This window comes from Varanus komodoensis, unplaced genomic scaffold, assembly GCF_004798865.1.
Source record: "Varanus komodoensis strain SLA01 unplaced genomic scaffold, ASM479886v1 scaffold10, whole genome shotgun sequence".
Classification (NCBI taxonomy): Eukaryota; Metazoa; Chordata; class Lepidosauria; order Squamata; family Varanidae; genus Varanus; species Varanus komodoensis.
The window spans coordinates 15,362,290-15,384,473 of NW_025335269.1; the positions used below are offsets into that span (position 1 = coordinate 15,362,290).

At 40.8% G+C, this 22,184-nt stretch overlaps 1 protein-coding gene across 3 annotated transcripts in view; it reads left to right on the forward strand.

Annotated features, from left to right (window-relative positions):
* Positions 1-6,795: 6,795 nt before the first annotated feature.
* Positions 6,796-22,184, forward strand: part of DPY19L1 (dpy-19 like C-mannosyltransferase 1) — a 57,644-nt gene continuing 42,255 nt past the window's right edge. The window contains exons 1-7 of one of the 3 annotated variants that reach the window (XM_044454610.1): positions 6,796-7,107; positions 9,370-9,438; positions 10,608-10,632; positions 11,731-11,818; positions 14,585-14,722; positions 16,616-16,736; positions 18,763-18,856. In XM_044454610.1, the coding sequence (XP_044310545.1) occupies positions 6,999-7,107; positions 9,370-9,438; positions 10,608-10,632; positions 11,731-11,818; positions 14,585-14,722; positions 16,616-16,736; positions 18,763-18,856 (644 nt within the window). In that variant the 5' untranslated portion in view covers positions 6,796-6,998. Of the gene's footprint in view, positions 7,108-7,304; positions 7,484-9,369; positions 9,439-10,607; positions 10,668-11,730; positions 11,819-14,584; positions 14,723-16,615; positions 16,737-18,762; positions 18,857-22,184 lie in introns of those variants that run through there. The other 2 variants (XM_044454618.1, XM_044454602.1) reach the window with 2 other exon arrangements.

Here is a 22,184-nt window from a genome sequence, read left to right on the forward strand (position 1 = left end):
TTGTTGTAGTACCTGCATCTTGCCTGACCCAGATCCTGTCTCACTGAGCCGCCTCAGCAATGCAGGTCTTCATGGTAGCTGTGATGTGGTTCAGCTGTTGCACCTTGCCTGATCATTGATGCATATAGGGTCATGTCTTGCCTTGTTTTGCTGCTTCATTGTGCTGAGCCTTGCCTTGCTGTCTTAGCATGCTGTACCTTGCTGTATCCTGCCATGTCTCATCTTGCCCTGCCTCAACACTTTGCTATGTAGTCTTGCTTGCCACACCTTCACTGCTGCTGAACTCTGCTTGGTTACCCTGCCTCATGTATCAGCTCCTTGTCTGGTTGTCTCCCAGGTTCTTGAGCCTTGGCTTGTTTCTGATTGTGTCCCTGTCTTGTCCTAATACATACTTGTGGTTCCTGATCTCGGCCTGTTCTGTTACTACTGGGTTTGGACTGTGTTTGGTCTCTGTTCTGCCTTGTGTTCTGTTGTCCTGGTCCCAATGCCTCCAGGCACTGACAATCCTGTTCTATGGGGCCAATTGCCATCAACGTTCTGCAAGTCAAGAAACTTCTGGTGAGCTAAAATAGGACAGTGAGATTGCTAATGGGGACTAGCTAATTTGTTCATATTATGCCAGTACTCTTCCATTTGCACTGGCTGCTAGTCCATTTCTGAGTATGATTCAAGTGCTTGTATTAACATTCATGTCCTAAATGGCTTGGATCCTGATTACGCGAAGGATCGTCACCTCCCATATATACCTGCCTGGACCTTGAGATTGTCATCAGCTGCCTTTCTCCAGCAGTCCTTGCCAAAGGAAGTGAGCGGAGTGGTCATCCCATGAAGCTGATGGGTAGGAGGTTTAGGAAGATAAAAGGAAGTAGTTGTTCATACAACATATAGTTAAACTATGGAATTTGCTGCACTGCAAACTGCACTGCAAACTGATGGCAATGGCCATCAATTACCATTGGATTTAAAAGGGGACTGGGCAGATTCATGGAGGAGAAGGCTAACTGGCTTCTTGCCTTGCTGGCTGAGTGCCAGCTCTTTACCACAGGTGGCATACCTGCATATACCAGTTCCTGAGGAGCTTGGGCAGGAGGATGTCTTGCACCCATCCTGCTTGAGGGATCCTGTGGAGAGCTGGGTTATTTATTTATTAATTAGAATTATATCCTGCCTTTTTCTTTTTTAAAGAACTCAATTTGGCTTGCATCATTCTCCTCCTCTTGCTCTCAATCTTATCCTTACAACAATCCTGTGAGGTAGGTTGGCCTGAGAGTCTGACTAGCCTTGACATTATTTCTTCAAATAATGTTCCATTAGTAATTGCTTTCTTTAATATTTCCCTATACTTGTTAGAGCAAGGTAACTGAAGAGAGGAAATATATATGCCCTTAACACTGCAATGCTATTGTTTTGCACACTCTCAGTGCCATCTGTTGGTCACTTAGGGTGATTTTCATGTATAGCGATTAAATTGTACTGGTAAAAAGGCCTGTTAATTGTAATTTGTGAAGCTATTTTAAAATGAACTTAAGTCATGTTTAAATTTCCATAAAAAGTGTATAAAATCAAGTCTGTTGAATAGTTAAATATACCTAATGTTAATTGATTAAATCTCAGTACAATGCAATGATAAGGTTTTAGCAAAATCCTGTGCCAAGGGTAAATCTGCTTTCATCCAGGTATTTATCTGGGCAGCAGCAATCTTGAGCAACAGACATGTCCATCAGTGTGGACTGCATGCAGGGCTGGTATAATCAGGCATCTGCCAAGGGCCCACATCCCAGTAGGGGCCAGTTACTCTTCTTCTTTACCACTGGAAAGTTCTTGTTCTCCTCCCTCTTGCTTAGGTCCAGACTGGTGTGGACAAGTGTGAGAACCAGTGTAGTGTAGTGGTTAAGTGTGCAGGACTGGGACTTAAGTGATTTTTACTCTTTTCTTCTGGCATCATGGAGCATCCCTTAAATGCAGTGTCAGCATGGCAGTGGCAGTGATGTTTCTATCTTGTCTCTAAATTGCCGCAGGACCTTTCATACAACGTTTGAAGCGTTTTGCTCTGTAAGCACCTCCTTCAGCACATCTGCTGCCTGCTTAGGACACATCATGTGCAGGATTGCATGGTTGTTCTGTGGCAGACTAGATGCAACGAGGCAGAGGATTGGCTTAGATGGTAGTTTAGTTCATTTTAACTCATACTGTACATTACAGTAATATCTTTGTACTTGAACCTAGCCACAGAAAACGAAGCAGATAAACAAGCATCAATTTATTTTTCTTACACTAAGTATAGTGTATATAGTGTAAATTGAATGTATAATATACAAAATAGCAAGAGTGAATATTTATTTTCATCTGTGTCTAGATAAAGTGGGTCAATGCAATGCACACTTTGAGGGTTTCCTAAACCTGGAAAAAAATCCAGCCTTCTTCCCAACCACATACATGTCCATGATTTATCTTGCCCAGAAATTCATTCAGTGGTGTAACAAAGGGATTTCAAGAGAAATGAGTATTTCTTTCAAGATGAAGTACATTGTCAGAAAAAAGATTTCATGATATTATCAACCATTAATCAACTCCTCATTAGTATAAAAGCAGGGATATTTAGCTGATTAAAAGATTGCTAGTTTGGCTGATTATTCAAATTTACTTAATGTGGATTGTTGACCCTTGTAACCATACAGCTCTACTCACAATCAGAACGTTCCTGCTAATTTTTCCAACTTTTAAAATACATAGTTATGGATTACATGAAGATTTCATGTGCATTAGTGATGGTATGCACAACATCAGGAAGATATAGTTATTCCAAATTAATACACTGTATGAGGCACACTTTTGTGTATGAAATTTGGCCATTGAGGCAGCCCGTCCTGGAACAGGCACCATATTACCCCCCAGGGAGTAGGTAGCCCCCACTGCCTTCCAGTGTGGCCCTGTCACCCAAATGCATGTTGGGAAAAGAGTACAGATTTGCTGCTGGAAAGTAACAGTAAACCTCAGTAGACCTTTTTCAGGCTAAATTTGGCCATTGTAGCATTCATATCGTCGATTTATTTTGCCACTGTGGTCACATTCAGTGGGACAGGTGTGCACCCATCTGGGGTGCATGTCCAGTCGCCAAAAATGCACCCCCTTCCAAATTGCATACTCCTATAAGTTGTAATTTCTTCCAGGGTTGCCTCTTCTCCCATGATAACAAGTCCTTCAATTTTTCTACTTTGCAGCACCAAGGCTCTCAAAATGTGAATGTGTGCAGCAGTAAGATTAAAGAAGAAAGTAGGCCTACATCTCAGTGAAATTCATCTGCAAGAAAATCCTTTATCGCAAAAAACAGAGACTGTTAAATCCTGGGTTAGATGCTTAGCTAGCATAAATCAGTGTTTATCTATTGATTTTTGTAGAGCTATGTGGTACAAGGCCGGCTAAGGATCATCTCTTGATTTAAAAAGCAGTCTCAAATGGCAGCAAGTGCCACTTTCCGCTCTAAACAATGAATAACTAGGCAGCACAAATTCCAAAGAAGATATTGTGCTTTGCTGCATTCTTAACTGGAGGATATAGGAAGCTGGATAAAGCTTCCAGAATGTGGGTGGCAGACATGATTTCAGACTACAAAAGCAAACGGGCAAAACTGGGTGCAATTTCTGAAGCCAGTGAATTAGTCAATCCAAAATCACAATGTTGAAGTACAGGCTGTTTTTCTGTACCCTGGTCAGATTGTTGATAGGCAAGGACGGACACAAGGTAAACTGCAATCCACTGCCACATTGCTGCAATTCACCTATTACTGGTGGATCACTTAGAACAGAAGAGCATTTAGAAACTCTTTCGGGTCATTTCTTGGGGGTGGGTAGCACATTCCAGTGGTGGGAGGAACCAAAGTGAAAAGGGGTAGCCTATCAAAGGCTACTAGCCCTGATGGCTATAGTTACCCCTGATCAGAGGCAATATGTCTATGTACACTAATTGCTGGGGAACATGGGCAGGAAGGTGCTGTTTTACTCATGTCCTATTTGTGGAATCCCATGGGCAGTGGATAGGCCACTGTGTGAACAGAATGCTGGACTAGGTGCAGCATGGCTCTCCTTACACTCTTATGGGGGCAACCCCTCACCAAATAAGATCATATTTTAGTTTAAAGCCATCACTATAGGCAACTGTCAGGAAATGCATTCCAAACTTTTGCACTGGAGAAAAGCTTGCACAAAAGCCAGGAAACCATAGAACAGTTGGTGGTTGGTGGAAAGGAGGTGGGACCAGAGGAAGGAAGTGTGGCATCCTAGGGAACCTTGGAGGGCTGGACTTGGACTGCAGGTAGGCCAAGTGTGGTCTCCAAACCTGAGGATCTACATTGACATCCTGTTTGGGTTACTTGGATTCATGCAAAAGAGTGCCCAAACTGTTTTGACCTTGATCTGTTTTTGCAGCGTGCCTGCTTAAAAACACATAGTACACATTAGTTATGCCATTACTGTTATGAGAGCCTGACTGTGCACCCTTACTTTGTAAATTCAAAACAGACTGTTGGCCCATGTGGATTCTAATTCAAAAGAAGACCATGCAAGTGTGAGGTCAGCTGCTATTGATTTAGGACAGCATGAAGCGATCTGCTAAACTGGAAGAGATCTGAAATGGAAAAGGGAGTGCAAACAAGGTAGGGAAGAGTTAGTCAGGAAGACTCTGGTGTATATGGCAGCAACAGGAGGACCTAGCATATATGCAGAGCAACAGCTAAGGAAGATACACAGAGAATGTGCAAATGGAGAATGGGAGGGACAGGCTGCACACAAAGCGAACTGATGGATGTCAAGAGAAGGCCAAGCGACGGGGAATAATGTGGACAGCGCAGGATGGGGATACACTGCTGACTGGAAAGGAGTACACACTTGAGGAATGCACACCAGAAGCCATATGGTGCCTTGCACACAGCCTGTTATCTTCCAGGGATCCCCATGGCAGATGAGTGTAATAGCAAGGAACAGGTTGGTTGAACATGGGTAGTTAATTGTTATTCATTTCAAGTATGTGTATTCTGTTCTTCCAAGCTAAAAGAATCCTATAGCTGCTTACATATATCAGTAAAATGAAATGGTTCCTGCCCACAGGAATAAAATCTAAAAAGACATGACGCACAAGGAAAAAGGAATGTGGGGAAAGGGGAGTAAAGAGTCTTCAAGTAGAGCTGATGGAATGGCCCAGCACCACCTTATTTCTTTCAGTAAAGCCTCGGAGTATAAGACAACCTCACGAAAGAGTAACAGTGAAGGCAACAATGAAGCTCAAGAAGCACAAGAGATGAAAGGTATGGAGAGACAGAAAGGTACAAAGATCAGGTGTAGAGTAGGTGGTAAACTTTGTTTTAGCCTTCTCTTCCCTCTGATAGGTAAGTTTTCTATGAGCAAGGGGGTCATGAACCCTACTGCACTGAAGCATATAAACCAAACACAGGTTGATCATTTCTGTGAGAATTAAGCCCAATTACTGACCATGCAAAAATTGAGAAAGGGAGGTACATGAAATGTATAGGCTTCAATGTGAGCTAAGCTCCAATGATAACTGCCTGAGCAAACTGGAGCTTCTGCTTTACTCAAAACATTTGGTAACTTGTTTGTTTAATGATATAAGTCTGCTGAACACTGAACTACTGCATTCTGCTGAAGAAAAGTATTGCTTCATGAAGGCCACTCTTGCCTTGTTTATACTGGCCGTTGATGGATGTACAGGGCTTGATCCAGAGAGCTCTTTCCCAGAAATAGCAATGGGGCCTTTCCATTTGCAAAGACCTATGGGATCTCCCCGTACAACTAACTGAAATAAGGCTTTTGACGAAGTGTCTTGCCCCCTGCTTATCACCTCGGGGCCAAAATCCAGTGCCCCATAACTCAGCAGCACCCCCAAATGACCACCAAGAGCAACAGGTGCAGAAGCAAACTCCATTTTATTCCTGCACCAATGATGGTGCTCTGCTTTATTGAGCTTAAAATGCAAAATTCCGTATGTTCAGAATATTTAAAAAAACAAGAGTGAAACATATTTTAATTGTGCTTCTAAGGTATCACAGGAATGCTTTAAGGCAAACCCTCCAATGTTTTGGACCCAAACTCCGAGAATTTCTGGTCACATTCTTGACAAAGGCCAGAACACCTGGAAGGTACCAGGTTAGAGAAGGATGTTTTAAAGAACGAACAGCAGCTGCGGGAAACTTTAAACTTCCCAACTGAAGAAATACACATAAAGGAACCCTTAACCCCGCTCATCAAATCTCTTGTCTAAAATGGCCTAACTGCACCAATACACAGAAGGAACCAAAATTAGACAGAGAAATTTGGGCAGTTTGGCTTATTTTTTTCAGGCCAGAAAGCTGACTCTGGCATTTTCCGAGCAGGAAACCGCCCCCCTTCTTAGAAATTAAGCAAGAGCGTAGATCTAATCGCGCTTGGGCGGAGGCCACGGCGACGAGCGGGGCCGAGAGGAGGCGAATGGGGAGTGGGCTCGGCGCACGCGCGCACGCCCAGCCTGACAGTTGCCGGGCGCGCGCCTCTCTTTCCCTCGGCCGTTACTTCCCCCGTTCGCAGCAGCGGGCGCGAGCGGCTGTGGGGGAAGGGAGCGACTCAGTCCGTAAAGCGGAGCCAGTCGCCAGCGCAAGCCCAGCCCAGCGCTTCCCTCTTCGGGCTGCTTCTTCCCACCTTCCTCTCCAGGGCGCCTGGGGGTTGCCGAGGAGAATGGTCCGGCCGAGACGAAGCTTAGGCAAGGAGTCACCGCCCACCAATTCCTCTGGCGGCGGCGGGGCTCCTCCTTCTTTTCCTCCCCCGCCGCCGCCGCCGCCACCTCAGGAAGCGAAGCAGCAGCAGCAGGGCCCGAGCGGGGACGGCGAGCTGGAGCCCAGCCCCAGCCGAGCAGCGCCCGCCGACAACGAGCCGCCCTCCCCGCTCCCTTTCTTCCGCGGGCTGCAACGGTCGCTGGGGAGGCAGCTTCCTGGCGGGGCTTCCGCCTACCCGGCGATGAAGAGGGGAGGGACTGGCAGGAAAGGGGCCAAGAGCGACAACCAGAGGCAGGAGAAGCGAGACCGCTTGGCCCACGAGCTGGGCGATTGGCAGAACTGGCTTAGCGGTGAGAGAACAGAGGGGAAGGAAACGGAGGACGAGAGTAAAGGGACGGATGGGGAGAAGGGGAGGCGATGCCGCCGCGTGAGTCCTGGCCCGAGATCCGCTTTGCGCGGCCGAATCCCTTGCGAGCTGACTCGGAAGGAAGTCAAAGCGAGTTTCGTGGAACTTCTCCTTAAAAGAGAGTGCCTAGGACTGAAACCCAGCGAGGCTTCCTTCCGAGTCGACGTGCCGGCATCTGTCTGCAAGACAGCAAGCACTTCGGTGCACGCTTAGATTGAGAAAAGTCCCTTTGAGTTCAAGAGGATTTCTGCTGCCTTGCCTGCCCTTCGCGGGGTACTGCACAGAGGATCATTTGCAGTGTTTGCACTTCGTCCCTCAGTGTAAATACCCTTCAGTTTTTGTTTTTGTTTTTTTGCGGGGGAGAATGAAAATGTTGCGAAATACGTAGAAATGCTTGCCCCTCCGCCCCACTTTTCCCACCTTGCTTACCATCTTTCTGATAGGCTTTTTTTTAGGTTGTTCTGGGCTGCATGCGTTTTTTTTTTTTTGAACATAGAACGGATAATGGGAAGGAAGTAATAGTGCGAAAGAATATTTCCCAAGGTTTTGTGTGTGCGTGTGTTTCAGGGGAAAGAAGCAGAACTGCTGGTGAGACCAAAAACAAATTCTTGAGAAGGTCGACAGGGGACGTCTCCCTGCCTTTACCAAGCTATCGATGTTGCCCTGAAAATCACTCGGATAGAAAGTCCTCAGGGCAGGGAATTGGTCTTTTAAATCAGACATGCAGTAAGCTTCTTGGTGCTTATTGCTAAGATTTGTTAACGGTGACTTCTTTTCGTTTTTTGTCAGATATGATGGGACCTTGCAGCAATGGTAGCCTAGATAAAATCCTTGGGAAGTCTTACCTGTTTCAGTGGAGCTCAATTTACATTAATAGAGCTGCATCAAAGCCTTTTGGATATGTACAGCTTTTGATGTTAGCCTTTTCCTGGTAATTTTAGAGGTGTTGCTCATCTTTCTTTCTACAGGTTAGAAATGAACCTATTGTCTTAGGGCTGTTGCAGATCTGACTACTGTTCCCAGGCAGTATGCTCTATCTAAAAATGCAGTCTGGTACATGCTTAATCTCAGTATGCCCTATTGACCTCAGGGAAATGCATTTAGATGTAAATATGAATAATATTGGTTTTTGCATGCTGTAGGCATATTAGCTTGAAAACTTTAATATTTAAGCTTTTAAAATGTAACTTAATGGTTTGGATCCAGATTTAGGTTTGTGCCATTGGGCTGGCAGAAGTGAACTTACTTGCCCTTTCCTACCCACAGCAGCCTGTTCAGCTAGCTGGAAATGCTACACAGAAATCTGTGGATCTCCCCTCAGTGAGTTGAATTTGGTAATGTAGGGACAATCCCTGAAAGTTGGCAGAGGTATCTTCTTAAGCAAAGCCCCTCCATCAACAGAATTCACATTCTGGATCCAACCTGTTATATTCCAGTTAGGTTTGCTTGTAGTCAAAGTGTACTAACAATTGTAACCCATTAAAATATGGGTTAGAGTCAGCTTTTGGCAGATACAACTAGCCTGGTAAAAGTGAACTTCCTTCTTCCATTTCTGCACAGCAATGCCTCAAGTCCTCTTCCCAGCATGTTACATAAAGGGTCGGGGTAGGGAAAGAGATACCTGAGAAGTACCTACTTAAACAGGTAGGGAACGAGAGAAATCTGAGAAATACCTTGTGTGAGAGGTAGATGGTAGGCACCTCAGATACATGCATCAAAATCTGGATCCAACCCTATAGAGCCAGTTTGTATGCCACAGTGAAAAAACCCTGGGTTGCTTGCAAGTGAGTGAGCGTGCTGATGCATGCTGTGAGCTGAACAACCCCGAGACAGATTGTTTAGCATTCTGCATGAACTAGGAATTCAGGCTTATCAGACTAGATGCAACCCTGGGATATCATAATGCAGTAATAATGTTTCTGTGGGTATTCATAATCATACAGAAATTAAAGAATATCATTTTTCACGTTAATAGAATTCGAACTGTATATGTGGTAACTCAAAATTGTTATCACATATTGTTACATGTTGGTGTTAAAACACCTCAGATTCGGTTTGTGGAGTTGAAATGCACTTAAAACAGCATTATAAATGTTCCCAAAGCAAATATTTAAGAATATTCTATCAACTGCTGTAACATGAAATATAATGTTAAAAATAAATTAGAATAACAAAATGTGTAATGAAGCTGCTTCTTTTTAAACAGCCACTCTGAAAGAAACAGGGAACTTCATCACAAGAGCAGATCGCAAGATATGGCTTACCCTCATAATGGGTGAGAAATATTTATCATTTAAGTTTAAGGGTTTAAAGTTTAAATGTTCATTGTCTAACTGTACAGTCCCATATGTACCAATTCAGAAGTTAAGTCTTACTGAGTTCAGTTCAACTTACTCCAAGGTGATGAAGCATCTTCAGTTTTACTTGTTGATATGCTTTTGATTCCACAAAGGTAATGTGAATAGGCTACTTGGAAGCATAAGATTAACTGTATATGTAAGTTCTTGTAGGAAGTCATAAAATAATATTGCCAACCCATGTGGTTCTGAAATTAAACTTCCTGAACATTAATTTGTTATTGGTGATTATGTTACTGTGACTGTGGTCTATAACAATTATTAAAACAAGTAGGTCATTAAAAAGAATGGTATTCAGCTTTTTTTTTGAGGAGTTATAAAAGTATGTATATTGCACAGGTGTGTGTTTAAGACAAGTGTGTATGTTTGGAATCCTTAGGGATTAAAGTAACTTTTAAGGGGGTCCATTACTCGTTTTAACCTGGAGACCAAACACCTGGGATTTTTCCCACTCCAATTAGATGAGCATATTCAGGAAGTGATTTTAAAATTAGATACATGTGCACCATTCTATGAGGTCTTTGTGCACTGGTGATTCCACCCTGTCTTTCATAACAGAGACTGCACTGCTGGTATAAATGTGAAATATCTTACTGTTAACTCCCTACACTTCCAATGTAACATACAAATTCCAGACTAAGTCCATGAGATGTTGCTGACTGGACCTGCTCTGGGTTTGGAACCACCATGTGTTTTTTTTAAGATATGGTATATGAATAATTCAACCTATTGAATTATTAGGCTGAATTATTCATATTATGGGATCCATTTTTAGTCAGAACTGCTCTTCATACAGATATGAAACAGAAGCCTTTCCATTTTGATTTTGATTTGTACAGCTTTTTATCTAAAATGTATGAAGGGCACAGTCTTACGCATGACTAAATGGACAAAAGTCATAGCTGGGTAATTCTGGAAGATGTAGGACTTTATTTCCTTAAGCATGCATAGGATTGCTCCCTAAGTATAAGAAATCTTAATGCAGAGTAATATTTTGGGTTTCTAAGCACCTAGGCATGTATTTTTAAAAAGCTGATTGTAAAAGCCTGAGATTTCATTTATATATATTGTTTTATTTTTCAAACAGCTACTGTTGCAGGAATCCTTCACTGGTACGTTAATCTCTAGAGCACGACAACAGACAAAGGTCCAGCAATTGTGTGTCTGTGATTTATGCTTTAGAAGCAGGGGTGGGCAAATTTTTGGCACTGAGGATTGCATGTGGAAGTAGATTGGGGGCTGCATGTGGTTGGTGGATGGGCCTGGCCTCCCTCTCCCTTCTTTCTTCCACACGTACAGAGCCTTTACTATATTAAAAGCTGAGTACTGTTGAGTTATATGCAGATCAGGCCATACATGCCATAGACAGTAGGTTTTAAGTTTAAATTTCAGTCTTCTATTTTAGATGACAAGCATACATGCTTCAGTCTGCCTCCATTTCTAACCTCAAACTTTTTCTTGAACTCACCTTTTCATGCTGTCAGAAAAGGCCTTTTCTCTGTCAGAAAAGGTTTTTTTTTCTAGGAGGATGAACTTGGGCCTAACAAGCTACTTGGGATTGGATACTTCCCATCTGTGCTGTCAGGTGTAGAACCTGTCATTGTTGATGGGTTTCATTGCTGTTTGAAAAGTCCAAGGGAGAATAATGCAGGCCATGCTAGTCAGCCAAAAACTGGTGCAAAATAGATGTTACGGGACAGGCAAACTGATGTGGGTCTCATGTCTTTTTGTCTCCTGTCTGTAGGTCTCATGTCTATTTGAGCTCTTGCCAAATGGTTGCATTTAGAAGTGACAGTCAGAAATGCGACAAACCAAATTTCCATATGTGGATATCATATAGAAACACATTTTTTAGATCAACTACCACTTCAGAGTAAAATTCTTTGTACTCTTCTCTCAGATGGTGCTGGGGTAATAGAGATTGGAGAACCTACCTTCGTGGGCACTCTTGTTAGTCAAAACTGCTCTTCATTCAGATATGAAATGGAAACCTTTCCATTCTTCAGTATTCAGTTCTAATGCTAACAGTTCAAGTGTATAGGGTAGTGAAGATATGAGGGAAAGGGTCTCATCTGTCTCTGTCCAACTGCAGAACTTGGTAAAAGAAATCAGGGTGGTAAAAGAATGTTCAGGCTAGTTAATTTTTGTGCTATAATATAATACTGGTTCAATTAATCTTCATATTTCTGGGTTTTCTTATTTTGTTATAGGTATCATATAAAAACACTCTTTGAAAATGACCGTCACTTTTCTCATCTCTCAACTCTGGAAAGGGAAATGGCTTTCCGAACTGAAATGGTTAGAATTATATTTTAAGTGAAACTATTAATTTTAAAGCTATTAGCTGTAACATTTTTTCCACCCTGAGGTGAGGTAGACAAACCATGAATGCTTAACAATCCACAATAGTATTACATAATACTATGTTTTTATCTGAAGATTCTTTTATTCAGCCTTCCATGAAAGTGAATGTTTAAGTCAAAGGGTTGTTGCAAGGATTGGTACGATACTAAATATATTCATATGTATATATGAGGTGGTATCTAAATAATTACTTTTATTCTGTCACACAACTTTGAATGTGCTGATTTTGCTTGCAAATTAATTTCCTGTTTGTGGTCTTCTATTTTTTTAAAAGCGACTAGTTCTCCTGGAGTTAGGACATGTATTCACTGAATTAGTAAACATTGTGTAGAACAAACTAGGTTATCAATCAGCGAAACATACTATACCCCCACATACATATCTTTAGAATAAATACGTTTATTTGAGTCTAGATTTAGTCATACTTGGAGTAAACCCACTGAAAGCAATGGAAAGTTAATCACAACTAAAGTCCTGTTTATATTAATAGGTATATTCCAGGAGTCACACATTCTTTTCAGCCAAAAGGTTGGCTTACATTTTGGAAAAGTTCTCAAGAACCACTTTCTTGAAACCACATGGGCAAACCAAAGATACAGGGGTGGAGCTGATCTCCTGTTGCTACCAGTTCATAGTGGGAAACATGCTAGCACCAATTCAAGAATGAGGAACATGTCTACTCACAAAGAGGCAGGACACGCTTCTATCTGTCTAGTTAGAAACAAGTATAGGTATCATGTCTGCTCACAAGTTAGCAGGGTATGCTTGTTCAGGAGGACAAGGCTGCAAATGAAGCATGGCTGAGTCAATGCGCAGCACTTTCAAGTAGCATTCCAAATAAGCCTCTGCATGTCTACTGAGAAATAAGTTTCATTTGTAATCAAAAGCAGGATAGTGCTTGGAAGCAAGCAGGACTGAATCATTTCATTTATTCATTTTCTGTCTGTATCACCCAATGGCCAAAGCAATCTGAACAGTTGCAGTACAAAATAAATAGTATAACAGTCTTAAAATACAGATTTTTTTTCAAAAAAATAATTTTTAAATAACTGTTAAACAGCTAAAGATGGTTACAATAAAATAATTGGGCCTGATAAAATATAGCTTTATCATATACAATTAGATGTCTGAGAGTACCTTAGCCTGGAGGTGAGAAGATGATGACACAAGGTAAATTCAGTGGGGAGAGCATTCCACAGTTAGGGTGGCAGAGGGTAACACTGAAACGAACCTCCCATATTACCATACTGTGAACCTCCAAAGAGCAGGGACTTGGGGAAGGGCCTCAGACAATAATCTAGTGTATGGGAAAGTTCATATCTCAGCAGCTTTCTCTCCTGGCCCTCTCTCCTCTGTGACACAGCTGATCAGAGATAAGTACTTTCCCCTGCCAGATGTTGTGAAAGAGAGCCGTATATCTGATCATCTGCTGATTGGTAAGAGCTTTTCCTTGCATGGTAGATGGGGCCAGGTAGAAAAGCTGCTAGGTCAGATGGGTCATTTCCATGGTCTGGAGGTTCCTGAAGCCTGTTGTAAAGCTAAGTATGACTAAGCATGGATCTTAGTGGATTTAAATTAAATTAAAATTAAATGTTGAATCTGTGGGAATGGGGCAGTATATAACTATTAAGATAAATACATGTTAATTTAGCTGTTTTGAAATATTAAACTTTTTTGATGATAACGGTTGGGTAGATTTGGCAGTTATGTTTCTGAAATATAAAACTAGTCAACTCAGTCAATTTTCATGTGTGTGCTAGATTTTCATATGAGGCACATTCTATGCCAAAGTGATGGGAGTCGCTTAATCTTGCATTCTAAACTAGAAATTGGAAGCAATTAGAAAGAACACTTTATGTGTGTGCAGTGGGGCAGGGGGATGCTCCTTGTGGTTGTATTTGTTTGAGAAGGAGGGAAAAGGTGGTGTGCTGCATTGGCTGCCCGTATGCTTTCAGACCCAATTCAAGGTGTTGACTTTAACCTATAAAGCTTTACATGGCTTGGGCCCACAATACTGTCAAAGCACCTCTTCCAATTGCTGTCTGCTCAAACACTATGCTCAACCTCTTGGAGGGTGGCAACAAGGGGAGGGCCTTCTTTGTGTTGAGCCCCCATCTTTGGAAAAACCACCTGCTATGGCCTACCTGGCTCCAAACTTGCCTTCTTTTTGGCACAGGTCAAAACAGTCTTTTGATGTAGAGACCTTTAAAGATCTAGTTGGTCACCCAGGGGCCTGAGGGGATTACCAAGGTGATTTTTTTTCTGTTACAGAGTCCTTTTTTACTGTCTGTTTTTTATCTATTTTAAATTAATTTTAATGTTGTTTTGTTTTTATGGTATTTGTATTAAATTGTATTTTATACACTGTCTTAAACCACCAAGGGAACTTTGGCTATGGGGTGGTATTGAAATGAAATAAATCATCAGCATCATTTAATTTGTCTTTGATTGTCAGTTAAGGACTTCAATCCAGCACTGCACACGAGTGCCATAAGCCAGTTAAGAATGTTCACTTCCCTATCATACAATGATTCCAGTGCTCTGTTTTGCTCAATTGGAGCAGTTATGTATAGTCTTAAAAAGGTTAAGTTCAGTGGGACATATATTGATATCTATAAAAATATCTATACCTCTGTTGCTTTAGAAAATAATTGTGAGAGATCCTTTCTGATTAATTTCATCTAAATCTATACTCTTTAGGGTCTTTATTATTCCTATTTTAAGACCATCATTGAGGCACCATCCTTTTATAGTGGAGTCTGGATGATTATGAATGATAAGCTGACTGAGTATCCACTTGTAATCAATACGCTGAAAAGGTTTAATCTCTACCCAGAGGTAAGTTACTTCTTACATAGTGCTTCTTTTGTCTTAGGCTTCATTCCAATGTTACTTGCATTTCTATACTGCCCAATAGCTGAAGCTCTCATGTGAATCTAATAATACTATTCAGAATTAGATCAAGAAATAATTATTTCATTAAAAATGAGATTAAAAGGATTTCCAAATAATTGTTTAGAACAGCCTTCCCCAGCCTAGGGTTCCTGTCTGAGACAATAACTCCCATCATACCTGCCTGTTGGCCATGATGACTTGGGTCACTGGAGTTGGTCAAAAACCTCTGAAGGACACTTCATTGGAGAAGACTGGTTTAGAAGGTGATACATTAGTCAATAGCCTAAGGGTTAGATGTAATACTTCCACAAATAAGAAATACCACTTCAGAAAACATGACTGGAAGCAAACTTTCAGTGGTATTAAAATTTTAGTGGACAAATATAGCTAGTGTATGCATCATTAATTCATCTTGTCTGAAGGGCTCCGTTAACAAATACTTGTCCTTGCTGCTCTTCCAACCTTATTGGTTTTATGTCATATTTAACTGCTATCCATTGCACAACTTCTGGATTTTTTAGAATCATATGTTGACAGAGAAAATACTGGAAAAACTTTTGTTCAATGCAAATGACTTAAAGGAGAAGCCATACACGCTTAGCTTGAGATTATCATTAGTGTTGTTATTGGAAATACTTGGCTAAGGGGTAAAGTGCCAAAGGTATCAAAACAAATATAGTACATGTACATGTAACTAGACTATGTTGAAAAGCAAATGCACAAATAGATTGTGCCTGTTGATTTGAGATAGTAAATTACATTTGAATTGCAACCATTTCATTACATCTTCCATTTTCACTTTATGTGTTTCCTCCCCTTTTGGTCAATAAATAATGCTCTGCTTAAGTTTATGTGGTATTTTTCTTATCAGTATATTTGTTAGGAAGATTAGGACACATCATTTGCTTGGATGCTTTGAACTATAGTTGGGTGTTTATACCCACCCCCCTTTCCCCTAGCCAGACCCATTAAAATTGACTTTAAAAATGTATTGTATGGGGTGAATTCAGGCTAAGTTAGATCCACTTATGTCTGGCTGAACTCTATGAAAAGTTGATCATGACACTGCTTTTAATTTCGTCTGAACCTAAATCAGTGCTTGTTACAATATCACGACTAGCAACAAATACAAAATGTCATTGGGAAAATCATGAGGTTTGATTTTGTGTATAACTACTTTATATTAAGGGAGCCTGCTTTTGTTGTTTGATTAGTTCTGGTCAACCTAACCATTCCATTTAACTTATGGCAAATACAAAAGCTGTTAGCATGCATGTATTAATTCTACCTCTAGGTAATATCTAGTATATTTTTTCTTTATCTACACATTATATGTTTTCATGGTCCTGACGTTAGCAGCCAGCAAAGGATAGATCAAAACAGTTTGATATCAGTACATGGTAACATTCTTCTGCAGTATTAATGAGTGGGAGATAAATGTGCCTTGGCCATTTTAGTACCAGCTGTGCATTTAGGTTACAATCCTATGCACATTTAGACAGAAAAGAAAGGCCTGTAACTTCCTGGGTTCCCCAGTCACTCATGATGGGAATTGTAGGACATTTTTCTGTCTAAACATGCATAAGATTGTGCTTTTGGTGCAACATTTAGTTTGGCCCTTTATCAAAATAAAGCCTGTAGTAGAGTATGTGTCTGTTTTATAGCATGTACTAAATAGGTCTTGAGTTACCTTATCTAAGAAAGTGTACTGTAAAAGTTAAAATGAAGTATCTTAGGGGAAAACCTAATGAATAGCTAGTTGAGGCTTTTCTTTCATCATTGATATAAACTTAGGCAAGTTCATCTTTCGACATTATAATCCTATTTTCTGCACAGGTTGTGTTAGCCAGTTGGTACCGCATATACACAGGGACAATGAATGCCTTTGGTATTCAGACACAGAAATGTTGGAGTGTGAATAGGGGAGAAGGTCTCAGCCCTGTTGAAAGCTGTGAAGGCAAGTGTTGCTGCTATTTCATTTTGGATGTTGCTTAAGACAGAAATATGAAATGTCAATGAAAGGTTTCTAAAGTCTTCTTATAAATTAATTCTGATAAATTAATAAGAAAATGAATTAGACTTCAGCTTGTAATCAGTTCATGATTTACTGAATTTCACATATTAAAAAAATGTCAGTGTTCATTTGAAAATCATAGAATGTTGTGAACCGTCCAGAGAACTTTGACTGTTGGGAGGTATAGAAAATAAATAAGAAAAATCATAGAGTTGGAAGGGACTATTCAGGCCATCAAGTCCAGCCCCTTGCACAGCGCATGAGTCCCTTTTAAAGCATTCCTGATAGTTGGCTGTTCAGTCTTTCCTTGAATAGCTGTAGTGATGGAGAGCCAGCACCTCTCTAAGCAGTTGTTTCCATTGTCTGACTTTGTCCAACTTTAACACAGTTTTTTCCTGATGTGCATCCAAAATCCACCTTCCTGTAACTTAAGCCCATTATTTCTTGTCCTGCAGCCTTGGACGATTGACAATATCCAAGATTCATCTTCTCTGTGACAATCCTTTTAGGTACTTGAAAAGTGCTATGATATTTCCTGTCAACCTTCTCCTCTTAAGGCTAAATATACCCACTTACAGCAAGCCTATTGCAGGACGAGCATACATCTCTTAAGAGCTGTAGACAAATCGTAGAAGCAAAGGCCTTCTTTAATATTCTGTTTTCTGTTTCTTTGGAAACGTGAAATCATAAAACCACAATGTGCTTTTATATCACCTAAGATGGGGTTTATGCAAATCATGCTTATTCCTCATACCTGCTGCAGCCATAAGCAGTAGTGGATTGGGGGTTTCATGGCAGGGAGCAGGGGAAGAGCCCTGTATTATTACTCCAGAGTCCCGCCATATGCCTGTATTTAAGTCACTTTTCCTTCTCTTTTGTCCTGCAACAGTTGGAGTGCAGGTATGTGCTTGCATATGGGTAATCTGGTGAAGTGCTGGCCTCTCTTTTCACCTCCCACATTCAACTCAGAGTAACAAGTACTCTCTCTCAAAACTTGATTGAGAGTTCAAGGAGAGAGGCCTGTTCCTTGTCAGGTTGTTATATGTTTTGCAATGGCACAGGCTTTCTTCTTGCTTCTTACATTTAACCACAGTGCAGTTGGGTTGGTAGCAAATCCAGCCTGCCTTCGCAGTGACTGCTTCCCATTAACCACAGCATATGCACACATTCAGTTCATTGGAACAAGAAATACATTTGGATCACAATCTGTTTTCCTTCTGTCTTGCCTTTTCCATGTTATAACAAGATAGTAACTTACAATCTTCTAACTGAAAATAACAAATTGTAGTCTGATATAGATTTGTTTTCAACAGATTAGGCATGCATTATGTGTAGCTTTCCTCAGGTTACATGCTCTTTATGTCCTTTTATTGTAGTCATGAAAATTGTCACATAATAAGGCAATTGACAAATACCTCATGTTAAGGAATACAATGGGAAAGAGTTTCTAGCACCATGACCTTAATATACACTTTTATTTGTTTTCAGCTCAGCCATTTGTTATAAGACTGAACATTGTCTTATACAGGAAAATGGCATAAGAAATCTATCACTTACTTGGTGATCAGTATAATTCTTGATCAACCAAATACATTTTCAGGGTTCCTATTTCACCACTTCTACAATAGAAGAGACTTGTGAGGGGCCTACTATTTAATTCTTGATGCCCTCTCTGAAGAACCCTCCCCTTTCCCTCAGTTTTCATTAAAAATCTGTGTAAGGACCATCTTTCTTTGAGGGGAGAAGAAAAAGTGTTTTTCCTCTGTAGCTTTTCTTTATTGTTTTATAATATATGTATGTTAATGCTTACTGTTTTGATGACAACAGTATTGGGAGGTAGCCTGAAAAGAGATATAAAATATACTAAACAAATATTGAATTTGAGGGATGCAAGGTTGTATAATGCAAGGTACATATGATAAAAATGTAGCATAAAAACATTATTTGAATATCCATTGCTATTTGATAGGACTGGGAGATCCTGCTTCTTTTTATGTGGCTATGATATTTCTTCTGAATGGATTAATGGTGTCAGTGTTTTTCCTATATGGCACATACCTAAGGTAAGATGCACAAAAGGAAAATTTTAGTTTGATAAGTTGATACTTGCTATTGGCCTTTGAATTCTTAAATATATACTGCACACTGCTAAAAAGGCATTGTGCATTTTTACACGGTTCAAATTATCTCTGGACACCAGTGTGACAGTTTACAGTTAGAACATATGATTGTAAATAATTCTTAAAAAAAAATCTGGCAGCTCAGTTCCTTCTCTGCCAAAACAATCCCAGTTGGGTTTGGGGGAGTATAATGGTAGATCTGTTGTATCCCACACAGCTTGCCCACTTGCATGCTGTCCAATCAAGAAGGTGAGAGGGTACTCCCCTTACCTCCATCAGGTGAGCTTATAAAACTTTCTATTGCTCCCAGTGGGTAGGGAATTTCCTATGCTTTAATCTTAATGGTTTAAAACATCCTGACTGTTTCTGTCAATTTTTAAATCCTCAGGTTCAATTCAGAGTTTTCACATTATTACTATATCTGATGATAATATACTTATTTGACCTTCAGTTTAATTGAACACTAAGATATTAGTTGTAATTATTTGTATGCTTGTGCTTATGCTTTTGTTTTGTTTTTGCTTTTTGCCTTCCAGTTCACTTAAAGAACCAGCTTTCTCCCTTTTTATCAGACTAAAATGGAAGTGTTTTTATTTTTAAGTGTGAAATGACCTTTTCATTGTTTGTAAAACAAACTGAAGAAATCTTTCTGTATAACAGAATAATAATAATAGGATGAGTGTGGAATCTTTTGTAGCATTGTTGAATATTTCTTGAATTCTTCTTGTGCTTCTAAATGCATTTCTGGATCTCACTGATAAGGCAATATTCCCCACTTCAGATATCAATTTTTTTTACCCTCAAGTTTGGACCACTTCTGGCATTTCTTATTTAAAATAGTCATTTACTTGTGAGCCACTTCTCTTACTATAGAAGTTCTCCATAGAATTGCTCATTTTATAAGAACTATGAGGTCAACATCCATGTAGATCAAGGGTGGGCATCACATGGTCTGCATGCAGCTGTTGTGATCATTGCCGCCACCCCCCCCCCCCAGTATTTAAAAAGAAATCTAAAGACATCTATGGTAGCTACAGAGCACCCTACTGTCAAATTTAATTCATTTGCAGTTTGTAAATATAGATTGTAATGCGGGAAAATCCTGCTTGCATATAATAGTTAACATGCTTGTAGCTACAGAGTAGTGCATTGCAGGTAGTTATTCTGCAATGTATTAAGTACTCTTTGATTTCATATACATAGTTATGTGGGAAGGGTACCTTTTTTATTTGGCATAACTCTCAGAGTCAGTCATAAGAACATTGATCTCAAAATGAACGTGTGCTTTGAAGAGCTATGTCAGCTTTGAGGCAGTTCTTCATCCTTTTGCTTTTTGAATTGTGAGTTAGGATACTAATACATGACTGCTATATATCAAGTCTTTCTCAAGGAGTTGAATTTAAATGAAGCTAATTCTATAGCTAAAAATGGTTTTATTTTTATAGGATCTAAAATCAAGGCTATCTCTTTAAAGGGGTTTTAACTGATTTCTGATTCTGAAGACTTATGTGCTTGGAGGCAATAGCTGCTATCTTTCATTTTGCTTCTGTAAAGAAAAGGCATCCATTGGAAGTTTGCATATTCCCTGAGTAGGGGTAAGGAGTAAAAATTAGCAGCTTCCACTTTGTGTGTATCTAAAGCAACATCTAGTCTATAACTTTTGAAGTTTAAAAATAATGAACAATTCTCTTCTTGTTGTAATTGTATAATGGTTTGTAATTGACTGAAAAATTTCAGACTTATCTGAAAGTTTGAGAAGCTGAAGAAAGTTTGAGAAACTGGCTTCCCATTCAAGGTGTTGGTTATCACCTATAAAGCCCTCAACAGCTTGGGTCCTGGTTATCTAAAGGAGCGCTTGCGTCCATATATGCCCTCCCGCCCCTTGAGATCGGTGGCAGAGGCCCTTCTCCAGGAACCCTCCATGAAAGATATTAGGAGGGTGAGTACCCGGAGGAGGGCCTTCTCTGCGGTGGTGCCTAAGTTATGGAATGCGCTTTTCACAGAGGTCTGCCTGGCGCCGTCGTTATTTGTTTTTCGGTGCCAGGCCAAGACCTTTTTATTTAAAAGTTATTTTAATTGTTAATTGTAAACTGTATTTATTTATTGGTTTTAAATTTATGCCGAGATGTCTCCAGATTTTTAAGGTTATTTGTATGATTGTTTATTTTTTTTATTTATTATTTATTTATTAAAACATTTTCATGCCGCCCCATTCGCCAAAGCCACGGGGCAGCTTACAACAATAAATTAAAATAATTATAATCTTAAATTAAAAAATATAAACATTAGCTTAAAAATACAAAAATACAATATAAAATAAGCCACCCTGGCCAGATAAAATTCAATAATATTAACATTTAAAATGCCGCTTAAATAAAAAGCTCTTTGCCTGGTGCCAAAAAACAAATAACCTCTCTGGGGAGCGCATTCCATATCTTAGGCGCCACCGCAGAGAAAGCCCTCCTCCGAGTACCCACCCTCCTGATTTCTTTCACGGAGGGTTCCCGGAGAAGGGCCTCTCCCACTGATCTTGGGGGGGCGGCTGGGCATATATGGATGTAAGCGCTCCTTCAGGTAACCAGGACCCAAGCCGTTTAGGGCTTTATAGGTCATCACCAACACCTTGAATTGGGCCCGGACTTCAGTGGGAAGCCAGTGAAGCTGACGGAGAACTGGAGTCATGTGAACATAACGCCCAGTCCCCGTCAGCAGCCTGGCAGCTCTATTTTGAACCAATTGAAGTGTCCAGACTGTCTTCAAGGGTAGCCCCACGTAGAGCGCGTTACAGAAGTCCAGACGGGAACTCACCAGCGCATGTGTCACTGTTGCGAGGCAGTCGTACTCCAGGTAGGGGCGCAGCTGATGAATCAGCCGAAGCTGGAGGAAAGCGCTCCTCGCCACTGCTGTCACCTGAGCTTCCAGTGAAAGCTCCGGGTCGAGGAGCACTCCCAGGCTGCAGACCTTGTCCCTAAGAGGGAGTGCAACCCCATTCAGGACAAGGTTCAGTTCACCCTCTCCGAAGCCCGATCCGCCAACCGACAGGACCTCTGTCTTGTCTGGATTGAGCTTTAGTTTATTGGCCCTCATCCAGCCCATTACCTTGGCCAGGCACCGGTTCAGTACAGCCACTGCCTCACCTGGATTGGTGGAAAACGAGAGGTAGAGCTGGGTATCATCAGCGTACTGATGGTTCCGCAGCCCACACCTCCTGATGACCTCTCCCAGCGGTTTCATGTAGATGTTGAACAGCAAAGGGGACAAAATGGACCCC